This window comes from Trachurus japonicus, chromosome 24 (assembly GCF_045865225.1).
Source record: "Trachurus japonicus isolate A0001 chromosome 24, Traja_1.0".
In the NCBI taxonomy this organism is placed as follows: Eukaryota; Metazoa; Chordata; class Actinopteri; order Carangiformes; family Carangidae; genus Trachurus; species Trachurus japonicus.
The window spans coordinates 7,733,686-7,755,258 of record NC_140930.1 but is presented as its reverse complement, the minus strand read 5'-3'; the positions used below and the strand labels follow the sequence as shown (position 1 = coordinate 7,755,258).

The 21,573-nt window shown below is 41.4% G+C and overlaps 1 protein-coding gene across 2 annotated transcripts in view; it reads left to right on the top strand.

The window, feature by feature from the left end:
* fam184ab (family with sequence similarity 184 member Ab) overlaps nucleotides 1–21,573 on the top strand; it is a 162,151-nt gene that overhangs the window by 51,132 nt on the left and 89,446 nt on the right. For both annotated transcript variants that reach the window (XM_085770340.1, XM_085770341.1), the window contains 5 exons: nucleotides 10,673–10,792; nucleotides 11,973–12,131; nucleotides 18,408–18,647; nucleotides 18,899–18,982; nucleotides 20,487–20,738. In XM_085770340.1, coding sequence (XP_085626466.1) covers nucleotides 10,673–10,792; nucleotides 11,973–12,131; nucleotides 18,408–18,647; nucleotides 18,899–18,982; nucleotides 20,487–20,738 — 855 coding nt within the window. The remainder of the gene's footprint in view (nucleotides 1–10,672; nucleotides 10,793–11,972; nucleotides 12,132–18,407; nucleotides 18,648–18,898; nucleotides 18,983–20,486; nucleotides 20,739–21,573) is intronic.

Below are 21,573 nucleotides of genomic sequence, written 5' to 3'. Positions count from 1 at the left end.
AGTTGGGTGGTTATTCTTGTGATGACACAATACACTCATGAACAAACACTCAGAGATTCATGGTCTTCTTTGTCTGATATTATAGTAAATCTTTATTTTTCATTTCCGTTTTAGATCCGGCCCATTGGTTTTAATAATCGTGTGAGATTCTGACGGCATTATTCACCATTTCCTCCCAATCCCACGGATCCTCCAGTCTCTCTCTTCTTCAAAAGAGATCTGGATCTCAGTGAGACTACCTGATTAAATACAGGTTAAATCAATTATTCATCCATTCAGGAAGAAAATAATCGGCAGACTAATTGAAACTGGAAATTATTTTTAACCCAACACACACACTCACTCACTCACAGTTCTGTACAGACACACCATGGGGGTTAACAACTGGTTAATTGGATAAGAGCTGGCTTTAGGCACCATGTTAACTTTAATGACCTCATCTGTTTCATGGCACGAGTGCGAACACGCCAGATAGAGCGAAGAATCACGCAACTAAAGCGCGATGCGGCCGCGGCCTCGCGCCCAAAATTAGAAATTAAATTTCCAATTACACAATGATTAAAAGATAATGACTGTAAGGAGATAATGATAATTACCTTTTAATGTACTTCACCGCAGCTCAGGAGGCTTTCACATTCACGTCTCATCACAAATGTGCGGATGAGTTATATTCCAAACCATTACAGCCATCCAGCATCCACATGGGTGGACAGACCTGTTCAATATAAAGGCTATTACCTCGAGTTGATGCTGATTGGCTGATTGGACCATAATTAGCTACATTTCAATTCATTTAAGAAGAGATATACCAAGAAAGCATTGACTACAAACTGTGTGGCGCAATAATCCAAACTCAAGGTCATCGTAGGAGCTTTCAACAGCAGCTCACAGTCTTCATCTGTGAGGTGAGGAAGAAAAACATTTCCATTTTCTGATTAAAACCACAAAGTGCAACAGAACAAGAAAAAAAAAACAGATTTCGTCACACAAATTGATTCCAAGGTCATGAATAAACTTCAAAAAAACAGAATTTAACATTTTTAATCAACCGCTGAGTAATTAGGGTGAAAGAAAATATGAGAATTATTCATGAAGCGAAGATTATTTTCCACTCAAGGACGAGTACCACTACAGGAGGAGACTGTATTTTTGCTCCAGTGAATGTATTAAGGGTTATGTCGTGAGATGGAGAGGAGAATAAAAAAGAAAGCGAGGCCTCTTCTCCGCCGACAGAACAATATGGTTTGGTATGCAGCAGTAATGATGAAGTTAATTGCTTGCTAAACCAGTTTTCCACTAAAGTGACTGGCCCCGTGCAGCAGCCGCCGCTCTGAGAGGCTCTGCCAGCCAAATGACACATCAATAGTTGTTGCAGCAATTAAATGCCGCTTATCCCCGTTGCCCTTCTTCCACACAGTTAACGATTTTATCCACAAGTGTGCAAAATCAATACGCCGCCACCGCCGCTGCCGTCCCCAGTCGCTCATATTTGCTGGGGTTTTTACTTTTGGATCACCTGTGACTGAGCAGAAACGAGAGGCCGGGGTCGGGAGGAAGTGATTCTAGATTATCTATAATGTATAAACCCACCACAGCCTGCTGCTGCTGCACGTGTTGAATGTGTGTGAGGTGAAATAATTCAACATAGTGTTGGACATTTTTTCCTTTTATCAAAGTCTTTCTGGTCTGGTCTGGTGGAAAAGAACATTGATCTTCAAGGGAATAACGTGGCATTTTGGGCGGGAGAGGAGGGAGGGTGTTACTGTGCAAGAGCAAGACACGATAAGATCAATAGCACTCTCAAATCTGTCAATTAAACAAAAGGATGCAGCCTCTCTGTTGTTAGCTTAGCGTTGCACAAGGACTGCAGGCGATGATGAGGAGGAGAAGAGCCCGGGCTTAGTCTGACTAATACAAACCCATCAGCACCAGGACCTTTTAAAAGCTCACTAATGCAGCGGAGGTTATTATAAATGGGCCGACAAATCATTTGCAAAACAGCTTTATCTTGGTGAAATTTAATTTTAAAAACACAAAGCATGTTTGGAAATGTTTAAAAAATTCAATTCCTTTCTTTCTTTTTTGTTCTTCTCATAAAGGCCCATCACTCTGGAGCTTCCTGTTTCCTTCCGTTCAGTTCAGTCCTGAATGTTCAATCATTATCACTAAAACAAGTGCTAAATATATAATATAAGATTAGATATGCTTGTTTTATACTGTAGGTTTTGTCATGGGGTTAGATGGGGGAGAGATTTTCAAATGGGAAACCACTGCACTAATGAAAAAGATCTATTTGTACATTTATATAATACATAGAATTTAAATTACCATACCAGACATTACCATTACTCTAAGAGAAATATTGTGGGTTTAGCATTAGACATTGTTTTTTAACTTGTCTTCTTGTACTGAAGTTACCATGCTAATCAGCTAGCCCTAGTCTGATTGGTCCGTCCTATCATTTTCCGATACCGAGTCAGTAGCGCTGCTCAGAGGATGTGTTATACCTTGGCTGAAGCTCTTGGTGAGACTTTTAATGCTAATGCTGGCTATATATCAGTACCAAAACTTGCTGGTAGCTCTTTGAATTCATGCAAAAACAGACGTATAAAAACAGCTATTGGCAGATTTATGTGACAGGACCAGCAACTTGTCAAATGGCTCCTTCTGGCAAGAATTTTATTTAATCTATGAATTTAGAATGAAAAATAATTTTTAATATATTTAGAGATGGCTGCCACCCAGCTCTCCCATCCACACTGCAGCAGTTGAGCAGAGCTGCTCCAGTCCTCAGTACAGTACATCCTTCATCACGCTGCATCGCTCTCACACACCTACTGCACTCAGAAGACAAAGCTGCGCTGCCACAGGGTGGAAAACGACTCCCAGCTAGTGTTAAGGCAGTGAAATGGTCATCATTAGACATCGTCATTATCATCAAAGTCTCATCAGCCGACGGAGAGAGAGACTGGAGCTCAGAGACGAGGATCGAATCTGAGAGTGTGTGTGTGTGTGATCAGGCCTGTGAGAGTGAAATAAAAGGAAAGTGCTGCCAGTCAAGGTTTGTTTGGAGTCATTAGATCCTTTGAACCGTGTTTTTGTCACTGAGCCAGCGTCTTCACATCTTTTATTTCGCTTTTTTTTGTAGCTTTTATAAAGCCGACGACACCCGACCAGAGAAACAACATGGAACCGCCTGGGTGTCATGTTTGCGTTCGTTCACACTCGATTACTAACTGACCTACAGTTTGATTCTTTGCTCTGTGGATCAGTTTTTCCTGCACAGACTCACATTTTGCTGAGCTTTGGCAGCTTTTCATCCTGACTGTGGCAACACAGTGGAGTCCATTTCACTCTGCATAGCCTTCAGCAAAGCCTGATGAACCTTTACCCCCCCCAAACACACACACACACGCACACACACACACACACACACACACACACACACACACACACACAATACTTCCTCTGCTGGGGGTCTTAGTGCATGAAGAAACAGATGAGTATACACACTGTTTGCACACAGAGCTGCACTGTTTCCACTTGGCTTTAAAACAAAGCAACAAAGCAACAAATCAGCAAAATATGTAATTACAAACCAAAAAAAACAAAAACATTTGGCATATTGTTCTGTCCTGAGGGAAACGAGTGACCGACTAGGTAACGCTGGCATCAGGATAAAGCCAAAAACAAAAAAAAGTCTAAAAATAGTGCTCATAAGCAATTTAGAGTGACAAATTTTCCGATTTGAGAGTGCTGGAGAAGTGAAGATGAAACGGCATATTCTGCTTTGATCACACCAAAGAATCTTGTGTTTTATTACCTAATTAAAAAGCTGTGACTTACCTCCCCTGTCAGACCCACTCACCCCCCCTCGCTCTCTGGGCTATTGTTGAAACGCTCTGCAGGGATTTCGTTTCACTTCTGATTAGACTTTTGTCGTTTAATTTTTTCTGCTGGTGATGAAGTGTTATATAGATAAGACATAAAGGGAGAGATGTTGTGCGAGGACCTTTCTGGTGATTAATTAGATTCAAATAAGTGAATATAATCAGCCATTGTAGGCAGAATACTTTCATGTTTTTAAAGTATTTCATCATTTTTATTTATTTTTTACTTTCTCCAACACACTCACTTCTAGAAAACAGAGTGTACTGTGTAGTATACAATCGTTTATGTTACAAATATTAGTTTTTTTTGTGCTAGATTTAAGAGAACATGATCATTTTGTGTCTGATTCAGTGTAGTTTTTATTTCCCAGATGGACTGACTCTTATACAGTGTAGCTACCAGCCAGCGTTTGCTCACACATTCATAGAAATGAACGTTCATTTGATGTGTTTTGACACAGTTACAGTTTGTGTGTTGAACCTGGTTTTCTGAAGTTTTATTTTGACAAGCGAGCGTCAAGAATCCCAATGCAGAATATTCACAAGTTGACGTTCTCCCTCACTGTATCAAAACAGAAACAGTGGGTAAAGTTAAAAGCAGCGGGGAAAAACTAAAAAGTTGACATCAGCGGGGATTCTTTGGGTTGTGTGGTTGTTGTGTTTTTTTTTGTATGGAGGGAATAACATGAAACCAAGAAAGCACAACAACAACAGCAGAGGTTAAAGCCAGAGCAAGCAGAGGCAAGTTTTTATTTTTATTTCTTTCTTTTTTTTTTTTTACCCTTTTAGCTTTTACAGTGTTTGACAGTGGAGTCATGTTTCATCGAACAGCTAGCAGGGACTCAGCTGCATGCGGTGCACGCCTGCTGAAAGTCTCAGTGAGTTTCTCAGCTGTGACTTTCCTTCAGCCCCTACGGCTCAAAAAATTTGTGGCATTTGGCCGTCACCTTATCGATCCGCCTGGTATCACTGTCATTTATGCAAACCCCCTCCAAGGACACGGGCCGATCGACCGGGGCGGATGAGAAACCATCAGTCGCCCGGTCGCCACCAGGCTCACACTCTTCTCTCACTCTTTTTCTCACAGCGGTCACACCTCCTCTCAGATACACACACACTCTGAAATGCCTACAAGCAGACCGCTGTTGTATTAGATAAAAGGAAGCTCGACTGACGATTCAAAATCAATCCCTTGTGCAGTGACATTTACTTTTTTTTCTATAATGAGATTTAAGTTTAGTCTCAACAGAATGAAACTGCACTTAGACTCCATTGTGCAGGGCAATAACAAACTGCAACACAAAGCACTAAGGTTACTTACTGTAAGTGCATGCAAACAATGAATAATTGAAATATGTAGGTAACCTATAAACACTGGGTGCAGAAACAATAGCAAAACCAAACCACAACCAAAACTGTACCTTCCTTTAATCTGTATAATAACACTGTGTTCCTGATCTGTTCCTACCAACCAAGCTTCTTTTTTTTTTTGCTCCCAGACTTGAGGCTATTAAAGCTGCACTAATCCACTCTTTTACGAACAGTGGATGATGACTGTGTGTGTAATGTGAAACAATTACACCCAATGCTAAAGTCCCCTTCAGTTTAGAGGAACTTCAGCACTGTATTGTTGTGAGGGAATGTTTTTTATTGGACACACAGTGACTGCTATAAAGAATATGGTATGGTGCATGCATATAATGAATAGGAATATATGAAATTGTTGTGTTCCATTGCTCCATTTCCATTTCAAATTTACAATATATAGACATATCATTATATTAATGATAAATCATAATTAATATAGGCTAGATAGATAATAAAAAATGATTACATAACCCCAGGTATTCAAAGTATAACAAATATTTTCTGTCAATAGTAAATAATATATGCATTGTTAATATTTACATGCATTTGCTGTGAATTTCAATCATGTACACAACTGTTATTGTTATTCCTGATTATTGCACACATGCGTTTCTATCAACAAATTGCACACTGCCCCTGTACTGATCACGTCTTCATCATGTTAGGATAAGTATAAAAATTAGCACCCTCGGTTAGCTGTTCAGTTCTGTGACGCCCTTTAGCGTTTTGGCTCAATTAGCTCATTGTTTTGGTTTGTTGAGCAGCAACTTGAATGTTTCTGTTCCCCGTCGTCGGCGTCCTCTGGCAGCGAAGAGTCTGGACGAGACGAACCCACTGTGAACAACCTGCTCTACGTCAGACGAAGTTAGCTACTGGCTGGTGAAACGAGTGAAGCGTTTAGCAGCTGAAAAACCAGATATTTCTCTCTCTGGACAAAAAAAAGGAGACTGAATATTGGGGTTTACATTCATCACCTGGGCTGAAACACACTTCTAAGTGAGTGTTCCAGTTCCTTTATTATTTACATTACTCACAGTCTCATAAAGTGCCAACGCTTGTGTACTTCTTTATCTGTTGGCCAGAAGCCGTACTAATGCAACTTTAAAGCAGAATTATGTTTCTCCATTGAAGTAGTGTTGTTCCCACTGAAGTGCTCCTGGCTCCTGCTCAAACATGTAGCTACACATCAGACCTACATAGGAGAGCTGTAATTGATCTGTTTGATCTTTGTTTTTATTATCTTTTTTAGAACCAGTACTGTTTATTGACAGCAAAAAGAAAAGGATAATCTTGTGTTTGGATTTCACAGATTCAGGATTTGTCCTTGTTGTGATTGTTGCACTAAATGACACAGCACAGTTAGAGGTGTATATAATGAATGGCTATACCAGTAGTTGGCACAGTATCATGTGTTGATGTGGTGATTGAAGGGGTTAAATCATAAACCCTTACTCCGCCTCGACAGAGAATCATAATTCCACCTTAAGGCAGGACTTTCTTTGAAGCTGTGCGCCGCCTTATAACAAGACCACCGTCTGGGAGAAAGCGCTGCCTGAGAGGATCAGTTAAGGGGGAAAAAAGTCTCCTAAATCTTGTGTATGATACAACTCACAAAGCCCCGAAAGTCAGGATGGGTGCATTGTTAGCGCTGAGTATACGTGCCCAGCATGTTGGCTGATACTTGATATATATAACACTTAAACAGCACATAATGACGAATCAAATATTGTGAATAGAGCCATAATATTGGCTGATATCTGCAGCCATATTCCCTATTGAAAACAATACCAGCTTCTGGTTTGTTTACTGCCTTCCAAGGCTCAATATCGTCCGACCCCTTGTGATGACAGTGATGGCAGCATTTGCAGCCTTTTGTCTCTGAGGCTAACACAATCGAGAGCGCACACATTTACACACAATTGTCTCTTCCTCCTCGTCTCTCTGACCATTTAGCAGGCAAATTACACTGATGAGTTTGGACACGGGTGAGGATCTTCACAGGCTCTGCTGGTTTTGTGTGTGTGCACGATGTGTGTATGCTTGTGTTTGTTATGTTGCAGTGTGTGTGTGTGTGTGTGTGTGTGTGTGTGTGTGTGTGTGTGTGTGTGTGAGGAGACCCAGCAGCAGAATGATTACAGCATTTCATCTGCAGCAGTGTGCTGATGACTCTCGGGATGTGATGGAGATTTTAGCTGCTCTCTAACTGTTACGTCGGCTCCATTCACTTCCTGAGCTGATGAGAGACTGAACTCGGCTGAATAATTCAGACTTGTGAGGGAAAAGATGTTCTTTTTAAATGTTATTTTGGATAACAATCCAAATTTTCTCAGCTTTGTTTGGCTCCTTGTGGTTCGTCTCTGATCTCGGACATTTCATTCCTCATTTGTGCACATGAAATAAGAAAGAAAAAGAGTGAAAGAGGCCTGATATGACAGAGTGTATGTTACAGTCTTAGGGTTAGACTCCGCCCAGTTTCTGGCTTGTCCAAAAGTGGGCGGGGCATATAAGGAACCAGGACTTTGCTGGTTTGCAGCAAGAACACACTCATTCATCCGTCGCTCAAAGCCTCACTCCCACATTTGTGTACAACTTTAAGATTTATTATACATAAATAGTTAGTTTTATAAACATCCACATCCCCTACGATGTCATGAAGAGGGAATTTAGCCATAGAGACCAAAACTGTTTTGGTACCAAGCTATAAAGTTGGGTATTTTAACATGGGAGTCTATGGGGATTTACTGACTGTTAGAGCCTCAAGTGGCCATTAGAGGCACTGCATTTTTGAAATGTGTTTATTAGCAATGGCTACATACTCTGCTTTGGCCGAGACTGAAATATATCAAGATTGGTTGATGGATTGCTGTAAGATCATGGTCCCCAGGGGATGAAATGTGCCGAATTTCAAAATGCCCGTGACTCTTTTTACAGCGTTCTCATGAGTTTTATATGTGTGATTTTGAGTAAAATGTCTGAAGAGCTGAACCGTGTGTAGAATCCTCTGGTTTATGACTAAATACCTGCCAAATCCAGTCATCAGGAAATAGCTTAGTGGGTTTCTTTAGCGTATTAGCATGCCAACACGCAAAATTAAGATGGTTAGCATGGGGAACATCATACCTGCCTAATCCAAAAATAAATGACACTGATCTTAGTCGCATTAGCAGGGCCAACACAATCGAACGAGGGGGTGACTCCCGTGGCTGAGAACCTCCTGATTATAATGTGTCTTAGTTTCTCTCACTGAGCTCTGTGGCTGTCAGCAAAAACAAAGTGTGTGTGGGGAATAAACAAACAGGAATTTGAAAAACACCACCACTTGTCAAGCTAAATCCTTTCATCTCTCACTAAGGCATGGCAAGCCATAAAAAAGTGGATGTCATTGTTTCAAAGGGAAAGCTTTTTGCCATCGTTTTTCTCGCCTCTCCTCCCTGCTCCCCGTCTTCTAATACAGTTGACGGACTTTGGTCCAAAGTAAACAAAGGCTGTTTAGCACCATGGCACAGTTCAATGTGCTGAATTATTGACTGGGGGGGTGGGGGAGGATGGGGGGTTTCAAAGAGGCAACACAGAGCTTTGTTTCTCACGGCAGAGAGAGGGAGAGGCATGGGGAAGAGTCTCTCATGGTTCTTCATGTGGAAATGTAAAACCCATTTCTCCCTCTCTCTGCCTGTGAGCAGGGGATCGCTGTGCTGTCAGATTACAGCTCTCTGGATGGCTGCATGTATTTTTGGGACGGATTTAAAAGGTCAACCTCATGCACAACAGTTTGCTTGTGTTATTTTTATCCCGAGCAATACACGGCATCAACCGATTTCTAATTTATGACTGTGGGGCATCACTGATGCTTCTCGGCTAATACTAGAAACATCAAGGCCCTGGACTGGAATACGCGGCCGTACACAGTAATACAGTCATTTGCATTTCTGTGCCCGCCTCACGTCTTCATTATAGCTGATCTGTAAGCTGATTTGAGGGAAATATATAATGTAATAAAAGATTAATGTAAGCTTTGACAAGGGTTTGCCTACATACCGGGTAGATGATGGTCTCTTGGTAGAAATTGCATTGCCCACAGCAACGCTGAAACGGAAAGCTGCAGTGAAATGTTATTTTCTCTGGTCACATTCAGCCATATATTAAATTTCCCTGCTATTAGTTTTCTATAACTTGATCACAAAGACCTCCTATGATGAAAATAAACCGTTTAACCTCAACATGTCCATGTTTCATTTGGATGTTACAACAAATATGAGCGAAATAAGTTTTCAACACCATGGGTGCACATTTCCATCCATAAAAACAGGTTCATGTTGTAGAATTTGAGAACCAATAATATCAACCTGCAAAATAAACCTGGCATCTCATCACTACGTAGAGGAGAGTTTGCATTAGACAACCGCTAACACAGTGTCAGCCGCTGCTACAGTAGTTGCAATTTCACAAGTAACATAAACAATAGAAGATGCTAACTATGCTAATTGCTCTGATAGCTACATGTGTTAGCCTCTGATTCTGGACACAACAGATTCCTGAGCTGGATGTGAGTCTCAAACATGTTTCCTCTAACACTGACCACCAATGTTGAGCACATTACTAACAACTAACCATTGCGTTACTTTTTTATAAAATGCTGAAATATATCTAATTACTTAGACTCGCCCCCCTAACCTCCAGTTTATCTGGAACTAACCAACTCACTCAGCATTGCTCCGTGTGGAGGAGTAATATTTTTTAACGCCATTATTGCCATTACTGCTGACCACACTGACCAGTGCTTTTTCACCTAGAGCATTATTAGCACAACCACAATCCAATAACTGATGCTAACTCTTCTCACACGTGTTTTTGTCGCCAATTTTGGTCCCAACAAACTCTTCAAAACTCTTGAGTCTGGGTCTGACTGAGGCTCAGACATGTGGCTGAGTCTCCAATGCTAATATTGATGCTAATTATCGTCATAGGCTCCATTGTTGACCTTGTTGGGCATAAGGCAATGAGTATAGTTGTGCTTATAGCCCCACTTCTCTTCACTTTTTATGTTGGACAACCATGTTAAACTAAATATTAAACACAGCAGAGGATTTTTATATAGTTTAAAATGTGTCTGGGGAAGAACTTCAAGTACCAGAAAGTATGAGATAACTTTGTGTTTATGATGCTATAAACTCGGTGTGAGAAGTTTTTCTACAAAGACAATGTACCGAGTGTTGGCAGCTCGTCTCAAAAGAAAAAAAAATCACATCAACACCGGCGCCGTCCTTTTATCTTCCTGTTTTTCTCACTTTACCTGAACATTATAATGTTTTACTGTTTCATTTCATTTCTAGTGTCTGTTTTAATGTCTGAATCAGTTTTACCCAGCGCTGCCCACAGGTTTTCATACTGTACATTCTCCTCCTCCTCTGTTGCAGGTTATCTATGCACTCAACACAAAAAACGATGAACACGAGGCGGCCATCGCCACCCTGAAGGAGGCCCACGAAGAGGAAGTGCAGCAGATCCTCTCCGAGACCCGAGAGAAGATATTACAGGTTCATATGTTTTATTTTTTCTCTTATTTCCCCTCTTCGGTTATCCTTTCTCTGCATTTATTTTTTATCGCTACGACCCTGCTGTCTCACTTTTGATATTCAAAGCCGCCGATGCTCTGTGAGCGAGAGCGTTGCCTCCACTTTGATGAGGAGAGTCAGGAAAGTTTACTTTTCTTCTCCTTCGGTGCAGCTGTCCGGGTGGAAGGGGAGCTGACTTGACAGACATTTGAAGTGAGCAGAGAAAGCAGTTTTGTGGGTGTAAATGAATATTAATTTAAATATGTAATGCAATCAATTTCTGCTTCCTGGGGAGAATTAGTGCAGCGCATTATCACCTCTGGAGTGACTGACAGATCAGAAGATATAAATAACAATTTGTGGTTAAATCAATGAATATGCACATCGTAGACTTGACACTTTTTGGCACAGGTGTGATTATTTAAAGCGTATCTACTATCTATATCATACACTCTAAAGCTAACACACATGACTCCTCTGTGGGTAACAGCAGCTGATGCACGACTGTATATAGCTACAGAGCTGAAAGATCACGTTCAAAACAAACTCGTCAATATTTAAACAGATGAATATTAATAATTTAGATCTATATGTCATCACTGCTAATGAGAATGACTTGCTTCCCTGACAGCCTCGCCGCTAACCTTTAACAGCCGGGCTCATATACAGTATACTGACATTTCCATGCTACACTCCTTCCTAACGTCGTCTACCAGGGGAAGGTTTACCGCTGTGCTTTGAATGCAATGTGGTGAATTCAGCTGAATTTAATGTAGCCATTTAATCTTTTAATTTGCTTTCCATAATGAGCTAAATCACGGCCACATCTGAAGTCTGAGCACGTCAGCCAGTCCATCAAAAATGCAGCTTTAATTAAAGCTGAAATCACCAAGGAGACTTTTATACCTTTATTTCCCTTTTTGTTATATAATGTCTGTTCTCTCTGTGGGCTTGTTTGTTAAAATATCTAAATATGTGAATCAAGATTGGTTTGACATTGGAGGATATTTTTTAAAAATGGTGGCATAAGGTTATTATGTAGATTTCCTCAGACATTACTTCAGCTTCAGTGTGGCTCATTAATTCTAAGGTTGCAGATGCAGATTAAATATTATTCCAAACACATGCATAAAATAAATAAATCCTGACACCTATGTTCCAGTACAAGAGCAAGATCAGCGATGAGATGGACCTGAAGAGGCGGATCCAGTCTCTGGAGGAGTCCATGGAGCTGCACGAGAGGATGAAGAGGCAGGCGCTGGCCGAGTTCGAGAGCTACCGTCAGCGGGTGGAGGACATGCAGCTCTGCACCGAGGCTCAGGTAGACAGACAGACAGACAGACGGTCGGCGTGTGGTGTGTGACGTGATGCGCTGTCTCTGTGTGTGTCTCTGGTAATCGACAGATGTGCCCTGCAGGACGCTGCAGTCACAGCTGCAGGTAATCGCTACTAATGTCTGTTTGTCCGTCCTGCTGCGAGGATGGAGAGGCGCGCTGTCAACAACACCTCTCTCATTTGGTCATGTGACTTGTTGTGTAGTAGTAGTAGTAGTAGTAGTGGTAGTTGTAGTAGTAGTGATCGAGAATCCTTCAGGGCCCATGATCTGGATTTAACACTTTTATCTGCAGCTAGATACACACATGCTTCAAAAATATGATTTAAATCTACATGCAAATCAGTGTCAACCCTGTGTACACAAAATAATAAAAGAAGAACTTGTTTGTCCCAATAGTTAAAGGGATAGTTCAACAGAGTTGTTTTAGAGGCAAATACAGAGACTGCTTGCTGAATAACTGCCCTCGACAGGCACCGCACATCAGCGGTTTTGCATGAATTTACCTCTAAAACAACTCTGTCTCGTAACATGCCGTTATTATCTCATAGCGTGGTGAATGTGCAGGTCACAACTTGTCCACCAGAGCGTTTTGGAGTTGTTGGATTGTGTATTTGAAGAGTTTGATGAGGGAAACCAAGAAATCCCATTAGCCTCCGTAGCGTAGCTCTGAGCAGCTCACGGCTCTGCTCCGCCGTTCTAAAAATAGCTTGCACCGACTATTAAAGGTAACGAACCTACTCCTCAAACTATAGGGATTATGCAAATGGGCCAATTTGCCAAAATGTTGAACTATCCCTTCAAGTTACATCAGCAACAGTTGAGCTGCTGCAGCTGGTTGACAGCTTTCTGCATGACCTCATGTGTTCAGATTCCGGCTGCTGCTGCTTTTTCTTTCTTTCTTTTTTTTCCCTGTTGCTTTAGGTTCATGAAACAGAACAAAACAACTGACACTTTCAGTGCAATTTCACAGCGGCTTCAACAGCCATCATCACAGCGGGTCGGCCATGTAAGTGGCTACCTCCAGGTTGTTGACTGACGCAGTTACAGGGCAGACGCAAATACACTATTACTGTACCTACAGGCTTTAAAGAAACAGATGCTCTTCCACCTTTTCTAAGCTTTTTAAATTCATTTTACAGATGAAGCGCGAGAGAAATAGCAAAGCAAAGTAGATAGAGGAGAAGCCCTGCATATGACACGAGGTAAATGATAAGATATTATTACATTTACTTATGCCTGTCACAATTATTACATAAATGCCTGACTGCAATTATTTGAGATGACCACAATTATTTTGCATAATGATTAAAACTGTTTCCATTCATCTGTATAAAAACAGCTGGATGAAACCAACAGAAATGTCATATTTCCATCACTATTTTCGTTGCGCCACAAACTGTTTATTTCAAGGCGCTTAATATCTAATTTCGATGAGCATCTATTCATATTCATAAGGTGTATGTATTAATATGTTTAGCCTTATACTATTTAGTGGCATAAAATGATCAGAAAAAGACAATTTTATTGTTAATTGCAGTTATTTGTGTGCCAATTGATCGTCAACTAAAATGTCCTGATTGTGACAGTCCTACATTTAGTTATTTTATTGAGCCAGATATTTAGATTGAGCCAGAGAATATAAAGAGAGAGAGAAGGGGCACATTAGATGAGTAGAGTAGGTTTTTTGAGGACAGGGAGGGATTTTGCTGAGCGAGTGGAGTCTGGTAACTCATCCCACCACAGCACAGAGGGAACACAGACCAGACTGTGTCCAACAGCTCCTCAGGTGGTTGCAACAATTGGATTTCAATGCTTCTTATACACTCTTTGAATGCTTTTCCTTTTTTTTTTTTTATGTCTGCTAGCTGTTCACTGCACCTATGACATGCAAAAGTTTGGGCGCCTCTGGTCAAAATGTCTGTTAATGTGAACAGTTCAGCAAGTGGAAGATGAAATGATCTCCAAAAGGCATAAAGTTATAGATGATACATTTTAAAACGGTCTGTATGAAGCTTAAAGGGATAGTTCAACATTTTGGTAAATTGGCCCATTTCTATAACCCCCATAGTTTTAGGAGTAGGTTTGTTAGCTTTATTTGTCGGTGCAAGCTATTTTTAGAACGGCGGAGCAGAGCTGCGAGCTGCTCAGAGCTACGCTACGGAGGCTAATGGGATTTCTTGGTTTTCCTCATCAAATACACAATCCAACAACTCCACAACGCTCTGGTGGACAAGTTGTGACCTGCACATTCACCACGCTATGAGATAATAACAGAACGTTACCAGACAGAGTTGTTTTAGAGGTAAATTCATGCAAAACCGCTGATGGGCGTTCCCGTCGGGGGCAGTTTTTCGGCAAGCAGTCTCTGCATTTACCTCGGGATTATGGCAATGGGCCAATTTGCCAAAATGTTGAACTATCCCTTTAAACTACTTCACTCAACAGGTCTGTGTATGCGCATTTTGTTTATTATAGCATTTGCACTGTAAAAATACAGTGTGTCTGTTGGCTGGTATGTGCCCTTTAGAATTAGGACACCTCACATTGATATACAGCCTCCAGCTTATTATCCATATGAGGTGGACAGTGTGTTAACTGTGCTAACAATAGCTACAGTACGTCTTCTTGTCACACTGATGGAGACGTGGCCACAAAGTTTCAGAAATAGCCCCTGTTGTGATTCAGAAGAGTCCTGCCTCTGCTGCGTCTATTATTCATCAGGACAACACACAGTACAGTATGTGCACTTACAGTGTATAAGGCGGCCAGTGTGTGACCTTTTCCCGTCATGTGAGCGTGGACGCTGTTAGAGATCGATGCAGCAGATGACAGATGAGACAGTTGGATGACATTATATATAGATTGATTTATACAGTATCTACAGAAGGTGGAGGATGTGAGGTGCAAGGGAAGTGACAGGAAAACAACTCTATGGATGATTGAGTGACACTGATGGGAATAAAAAACCTACACGGCGTTGTCATAGAGATTCAATAACTGATGGTGCGACTGACCTTGATATCAATCTGTCCGTCAATCAACATTTGTTTATATTCTATCACCTCACAACATGTAAAATGGTGACCTGTGGGATAGAATAAAAGATAAGAGATGAAAATAAAAGAAGACAGGTGTTAAAGGGATAGTTCAATATTTTGGCTAATTGGCCCATTGCCATAATACCAGTAGGTTCGTTACCTTTATTTGTCGGTGCGAACTATTTTTAGAACGGCAGGGCAGAGTCGTGAGCTGCTCAGAGCTACGCTACGGAGGCTAATGGGATTTCTTTCCCTCATCAAACTCATCACATACACAATCCAACAACTCCAAAACGCTCTGGTGGACAAGTTGTGACCTGCACATTCACCACGCTATGAGATAATAACAGAACGTAACCAGACAGAGTTGTTTTAGAGGTAAATACAGAAACTGCTTGCTGAAAAACTGTCCCTGAAGGCAACACACATCAGTGGTTTTGCATGAATTTACCACAAAAACAACTCCATCTCGTAACGTTCTGTTATTATCTCATAGAGTGATGAATGTGCAGGTCACAACTTGTTCACCAGAGCGGAAACCAAGAAATCCCATTAGCCTCCGTAGCGTAGCTCTGAGCAGCTCGCAGCTCTGCTCCGCCATTCCAAAAATAGCTTGCACTGACAATTAAAGGTAACAAACCTACTGCTATGACTATAGCGATTATGGCAGTGGGCCAATTTGCCAAAATGTTGAACTATCCCTTTAAAAGTTCAATAGATGAGTCTTCACTTGATAAATAACCTGTAAATCAGGTGTAAAGTGCCCTAAAGTTTAGGAGCAGCCACAGCAAAAGCACAATCACCCGACTGTCTGTAGACGCCTGCAGAGCTCTGTGATGTTGATGGAAATTTACCGTCTCATATCAGGGCAGGGCAAAGCCGTTAATGGCTTTAAAAACAAACATTAAAAGCTTAATATCTGTACTCAGACTAGAGGACTGGGGAAAATGAGTTTGCATCTCGGTGTGTTAGTTAGAGGGCGAGCAGCAGCGGTTGGAAGGGGACGACTGCTTGACTCCAACATAAAGAGCATTACAATAATCAAGCTTCTAAAAGCCTCAAGTGCCTTTTTGAGATAAATTCTGAGTGAAGGAGAGATTAACGTTAGCCAAAAGATAAAGCTCGGGTCGATCTGTTTGTCAAAACTGAAACGTTACCCTGAGATTCCCTCACAGCAGGTCTGGAATAAGAGGCTGAAGCTCCCGCAGGTTTGATGCAGTGACGTGGAGTTTAGTGTGAACGGAGGGGGACAGGAAGTGGATCATCACGGAATAAAGAAACTTCCTCCAGAGCAGATAAAGTTTGACAGCTCACACACGTGATTGGCTACAGGAGACGAGAGGGAGCCGCGGGAGCTCAGAGACAGGAAGTCCTCCTACCTGAACTCCAGCTGAGGTTCACGTCTGTAACTTCATCTCTGAATAGTTTAATTACAACGTTGGAGAGAGTTTCATGTTGCACAAAATTCCCCATTCAGACGAAACCTTTGAGCTTGTGTTCAGGTACAAATTGCACCAAGTAGTGAATGTGTAATTATCTGCTGCCGTACTTAATCAAATGCTAATTACAAAACCGTGCAGGCAAATTAAATGAGAGATGTGAGTTTGTATGTAAATCTGGAGATGATTATTATTTGCCCCGCAGACCACCTGATGAGTCAGCTCTGAATATTTGGTACCAGTAGGCTCTGATTTGTCCCGACGTGCCGCATCAATGTGATATACAGTATAACGGTCACTGTTGTTGTTGTTATGTTTGGCCACTGACCTATAACTTAGATAGATAGATAAGATAGATAAAAACTTTATTGATCCCTTTGGGAAGTCGCCTCAGGAAATTCTGGTTCCAGTTGCAGCGCCGTTGTGATACAGTTGGAGAAAAGAAGGAGAGAAATACGCACAAACAAAAAAAACACAACACAATTCTGACTAAAAATAGTGCCAAATGTCAAGTATCAATATCAATATAGTCCAGCGGCAAAAAAAACCAACTGACAATGTGCAAATAACAAATCAACGGTTAAAACATGTGCAAGGTAGCAGTAGTTGCATCGTCCTATGAGTGACTTATTAATTAAACGACCAGAAAATAAAGAAGAAGAAGAAAGTTTATTTATATAGCATCTTTCACAGACAACAGTCACAAGGTGCTTTACAGAGTAAACTGCAAGCATAGCCACAATTCAATGAGACATTGACAGACACAGATCAATCAGAAATAAAAAAACAGTTACAACAAAATTAATCAAACAGGTGTGTTTTTAGCTGTTTTTTGAATGTTGAAATGAAGCTGAAGCAGCTCTCAGCTGAGGAGGCAGGCCAGTTCAAAGCCTATGGAGCCACTGATTGAAAAGCCCTGTTACCCTTGGTTATACAGTAAGCCTTGTGCGGGGGACAGCAAGTAGGTCTCGGTTTGAGGAATGAAGCGGTCTAGATGTGGTGTGTGGGTTCAGAAGTTCAGCAATGTAAGTGGGGGGCTAGTCCATGAATGGCCTGATGAGTTAAAACCAGTAATTTAAAATGAATCCTAAAATAAACCGGGAGCCAGTGTAGAGAAAACAGAATAGGGGGGATGTGTTGTGATTTATGGGACCTGGTGAGATGGTCAATGGTCATCAATCAATCAAGGCAAGGCGTGATCATCATTTCCAGTTCAGATGTAGAAACCGTAGTTCTGAGCTTAGCGATGTTTCGAAGGTGAAAACGCAGGTCCAGGATAGATGATTGATGTGTTTGTCAAGATTCATGTACTGATGAAAGATGACACCGAGGTTGGGGCGTAGCAATGGTTGAAGGGAACACAATAGTTCACCTCGGAGACAGCACTGTCAGCACCAATGATGCGGAGTTCCAATTTGTCGGTGTTGAGCTGGAGAAAGTTTCTGGCCAAGCAATCACATAAAACACACAACAGATTCTACTATAATAATAATAAATAAAGAATAGTGAATCTCGATATAGTGTTGTGTGTGTGGTTCACTGTTCAAATGGCTGCTTTCTGTGTATTCTGGTATTCAGGGCTAATGTAGCATCGACAGGTTGGCAGCCAGAAGGTCAGATTCCCCCGAGCCGGGACATCACCACCACCACCTGGCTTGGAGCGTTTAAAAAAGTCCACCCACTGTTTAAGAAGCCGACAAACCCATAAATCAATCCCTCCTCTTAGCTCGGGCCTTTTATCCACCTCCTCCTCCCCCCCACCTCCTCCTTGTCTTCTCCGGCAGCACACGCAGCGAGTGGTGTCGATGTCCAGGGAGGTGGAGGAGATGCGGCGGTCCTTCGAGGAGAAGCTGCGCACCTTCAGCCAGGCCCAGTCCCAGTTCGAGCAGGAGAAGCGGGCGGCGCTGGAGGAGCTGAAGGCGCAGCACCGGCAGGAGATCCAGGAGCTCCTGCGCAGCCACCAGAGCCAGAACGCCAACTACAGTAAAGACCAGGAGAAACTGGGACAGCTCCACAAGGCTGAGGTAAACGCACCAGAAAAAAAAAAAAGAAAAAGTAGAGCAGTTCCTGAAAGCCAGATAGAGCAACAACAACAAGGAGGAGGAGGAGGAGGAAAGTGGGCCAGCTGTGATTACTGAGTTATTAACCCTTTGTGCAACAGGGAAGAGAATTAACCTGCTGCGTCTGCTCAGGTCAGAGTTGGTATCACATGAGACCGCCGTGAGCGTTACATCACTCACAGCCTCGCTTCACGTGTCACGCTGATTTATCACAGGTGGACTCTCTGTCGGAGCGGGTGGAGGAGCTCAAACAGGACAAGAAGAGGCTGGTGGAGGAGTACGAGGCCAAACTCAGCAAGGTAACCACACACACTCGTACAGTGGAGAACCAGTGTCTAAGTAATGACATCAACTTAATGGTCTAAACAGCTATAGAGCATCAAGAGAATCTACAGGTGCATCTCAATAAATTAGAATATCAGAGCTAGACTGCAGCTCTATGTGCTACCTACTGCTGTAACATGTTATGTCAAAATGTCATAAGTAAAAGAATGCTATATCAAAATGTAAAAAAGAAAAAACAAACGAAAATATTATGATATGATCTGCATACTACCTATTGCTGTAACATGTTATGTCAAATGTCATAAGTAAAAGAATGTTATATCAAAATGTAAAAAAGCAAAAACAAAAGAAAAAGATTATGATATGATCTGATTATGAAAAAGATTGTATTGTGTGGGTAATGGGGGCGGGACTAGATAAGCTTTTGCTTCTCCCGCTTTCCCTTTCGGCCATGTGTATTGTATTATTTGAACTAAGATGAAGTGTGATGGTGATTATTTAAATTGACATGCCCGAAATAAACAAATTGATTGATTGATTGATCATGGAAACGTTTATTTATGTCAGTTATGCAATTTAAAAAGTGAAACTAAAACATTATATTGATCCATTCCACACAGAATGAAACATTTCAAGGCTTTTTTATTGAATTTCTCTTCATTGTAATAATGAAAAAACTGACTGTCACAAAAGCCCAATTTAAATAAAGCATTTTTAATATGGAAATGTTGGCCTTCTGAACAGTATGTCCATCTATGTGAACTCAAAACTTAGTCGGGGCTTTTTGACTTGAACTACCAGAAATTGACTTTTCCATGATATTCTAATGTATTGAGATGTACCTGTATATATGAACTGAATTGATGCACGATGATAGAGTTAGATAAACATCTGCTCATATCCTTGTATTTTTGTATTTCTGTAAGTATATTTTCCACTACACCAAAGACAGCAAGGTTATTATTTTATCATGAACCTCTACATGGTTACTCATGTTTACTGACTCAGAAGGTGCACATGTGTTTTCAGACCATGCTATTCCACTTTAAACACACAGTATCTCAGCTGGAGCTCCTCCAGTTAACTCTACTCCAAGGTGCTGCTGTCGCTCTGCTAAACATCCTTGAATAAGAATTTTAAAAAAAAGAAAAAGAGGAGCAGAGAATTACATGCAGCTGTTATGTCGACCTTGCAGAAAGCGAGGCTGTGATCTGCAGACTCGTGCATGGCCAAAGCAGAAGGGCACGATTTAAATACCACACTTTGGGTTTGAGCAGACAGTGAAGACCGTCAGCCAACTGCTTTTGGCTTCAACTTTGATTTGCATCGATTGTTTTGAAGCATGAGATGAGAAAGCTTTTCAAATTGCAATTCAGATTTCCATTAAGAAGAAGCAGAGGAGAGCGTAGAACAAAGCACCGCGCTGCCTCCAGACCTTGTTACTCTTTGTTTCATACTTGAATTAAACACTTTGGGTTTAGTTTCACACCAGGTTTTTCTTCCTTTTCCCGCCTGCAGGCTCAGGCCTTCTACGAGCGCGAGCTGGAGGCCATGAAGAGGACCCAGCAGCTGACCGCCGACAACCTGCTGGCGTGGAAACGCACCGAGGCCGAGCTGCGGCGGGAGTTTCAGACTCAGGAGGCGGCGCTTCAGAAGACGCTCGGCAAGCTGAGGGCCGAGCTGGCCAGGGTCACGGACGAAGCCCGGGAAAACCGGGAGAAGTCCCACAAGCTCCAGGCGTCGCTCACCACCTCCGAGAGCTCCATCAAGGTGAGACATGCTCTCATCTTCACTTTAGTTTAGTTTAGTTTCAATCATGTGCATACTATATAGTACAGTCAGGAATTCATTCATTCATTCATTCATAACATAAAACATATTATTTAATAGATCAAAACGTAGTAGGCTGAAGCTATTAAGCTTGAATATGCCTAACCTTATTTCTTATTTCTTCCCATTAGCTCCACATTTAAAGCTATTTAAAATTTCAGTGATGCCAGAAAGTGTTTCCAAAAAATAGCATAACAAACTCAAAGCACAAATGTATTAATATAAATATTAACCCAATTAGAAAAACAAAGACCCTATAGTCAAGTGAAACCAAAAATAAAATCAGCAGATGTTGCATACTCAAAACTTACAGTAAAAGTCACTCTCCAGACACAGAGATGCAATACTAAATAAATTGCTAAATGATCTTAAATCTGATTGGGAGATTCAGACAGCCCAGAAAATCTGTCCTTTGTTTAATAGATGATAAAATGGAGATATTGATACAAGGATTAAACAAAGGAAGAGTGAGAAAAGATAAAGTGTGTTTATCCCTGCGTTGATGCTACTCCTCACAGATTAAATTGCCTGAAGCACATTCATCTGTCACTTGTCCGGCCCCTGAGTCTGACTCTAGTTCAGAATAAAAACCACCATCCAAACATTAAACATCCAGACAGGGATCACTTGAAACTCAGCAAACGTGTGGGTTTAAGAGATGGCAGAGTGCTGCTCTAGTGTGTTGGAGTGGGATTTCTTTTTTTTTCTTTTTTTTTCCAGAACTGGAAAGTCTAGACATTCATTTCATTGAGTTAAAAGATGCAAATCAATCAGT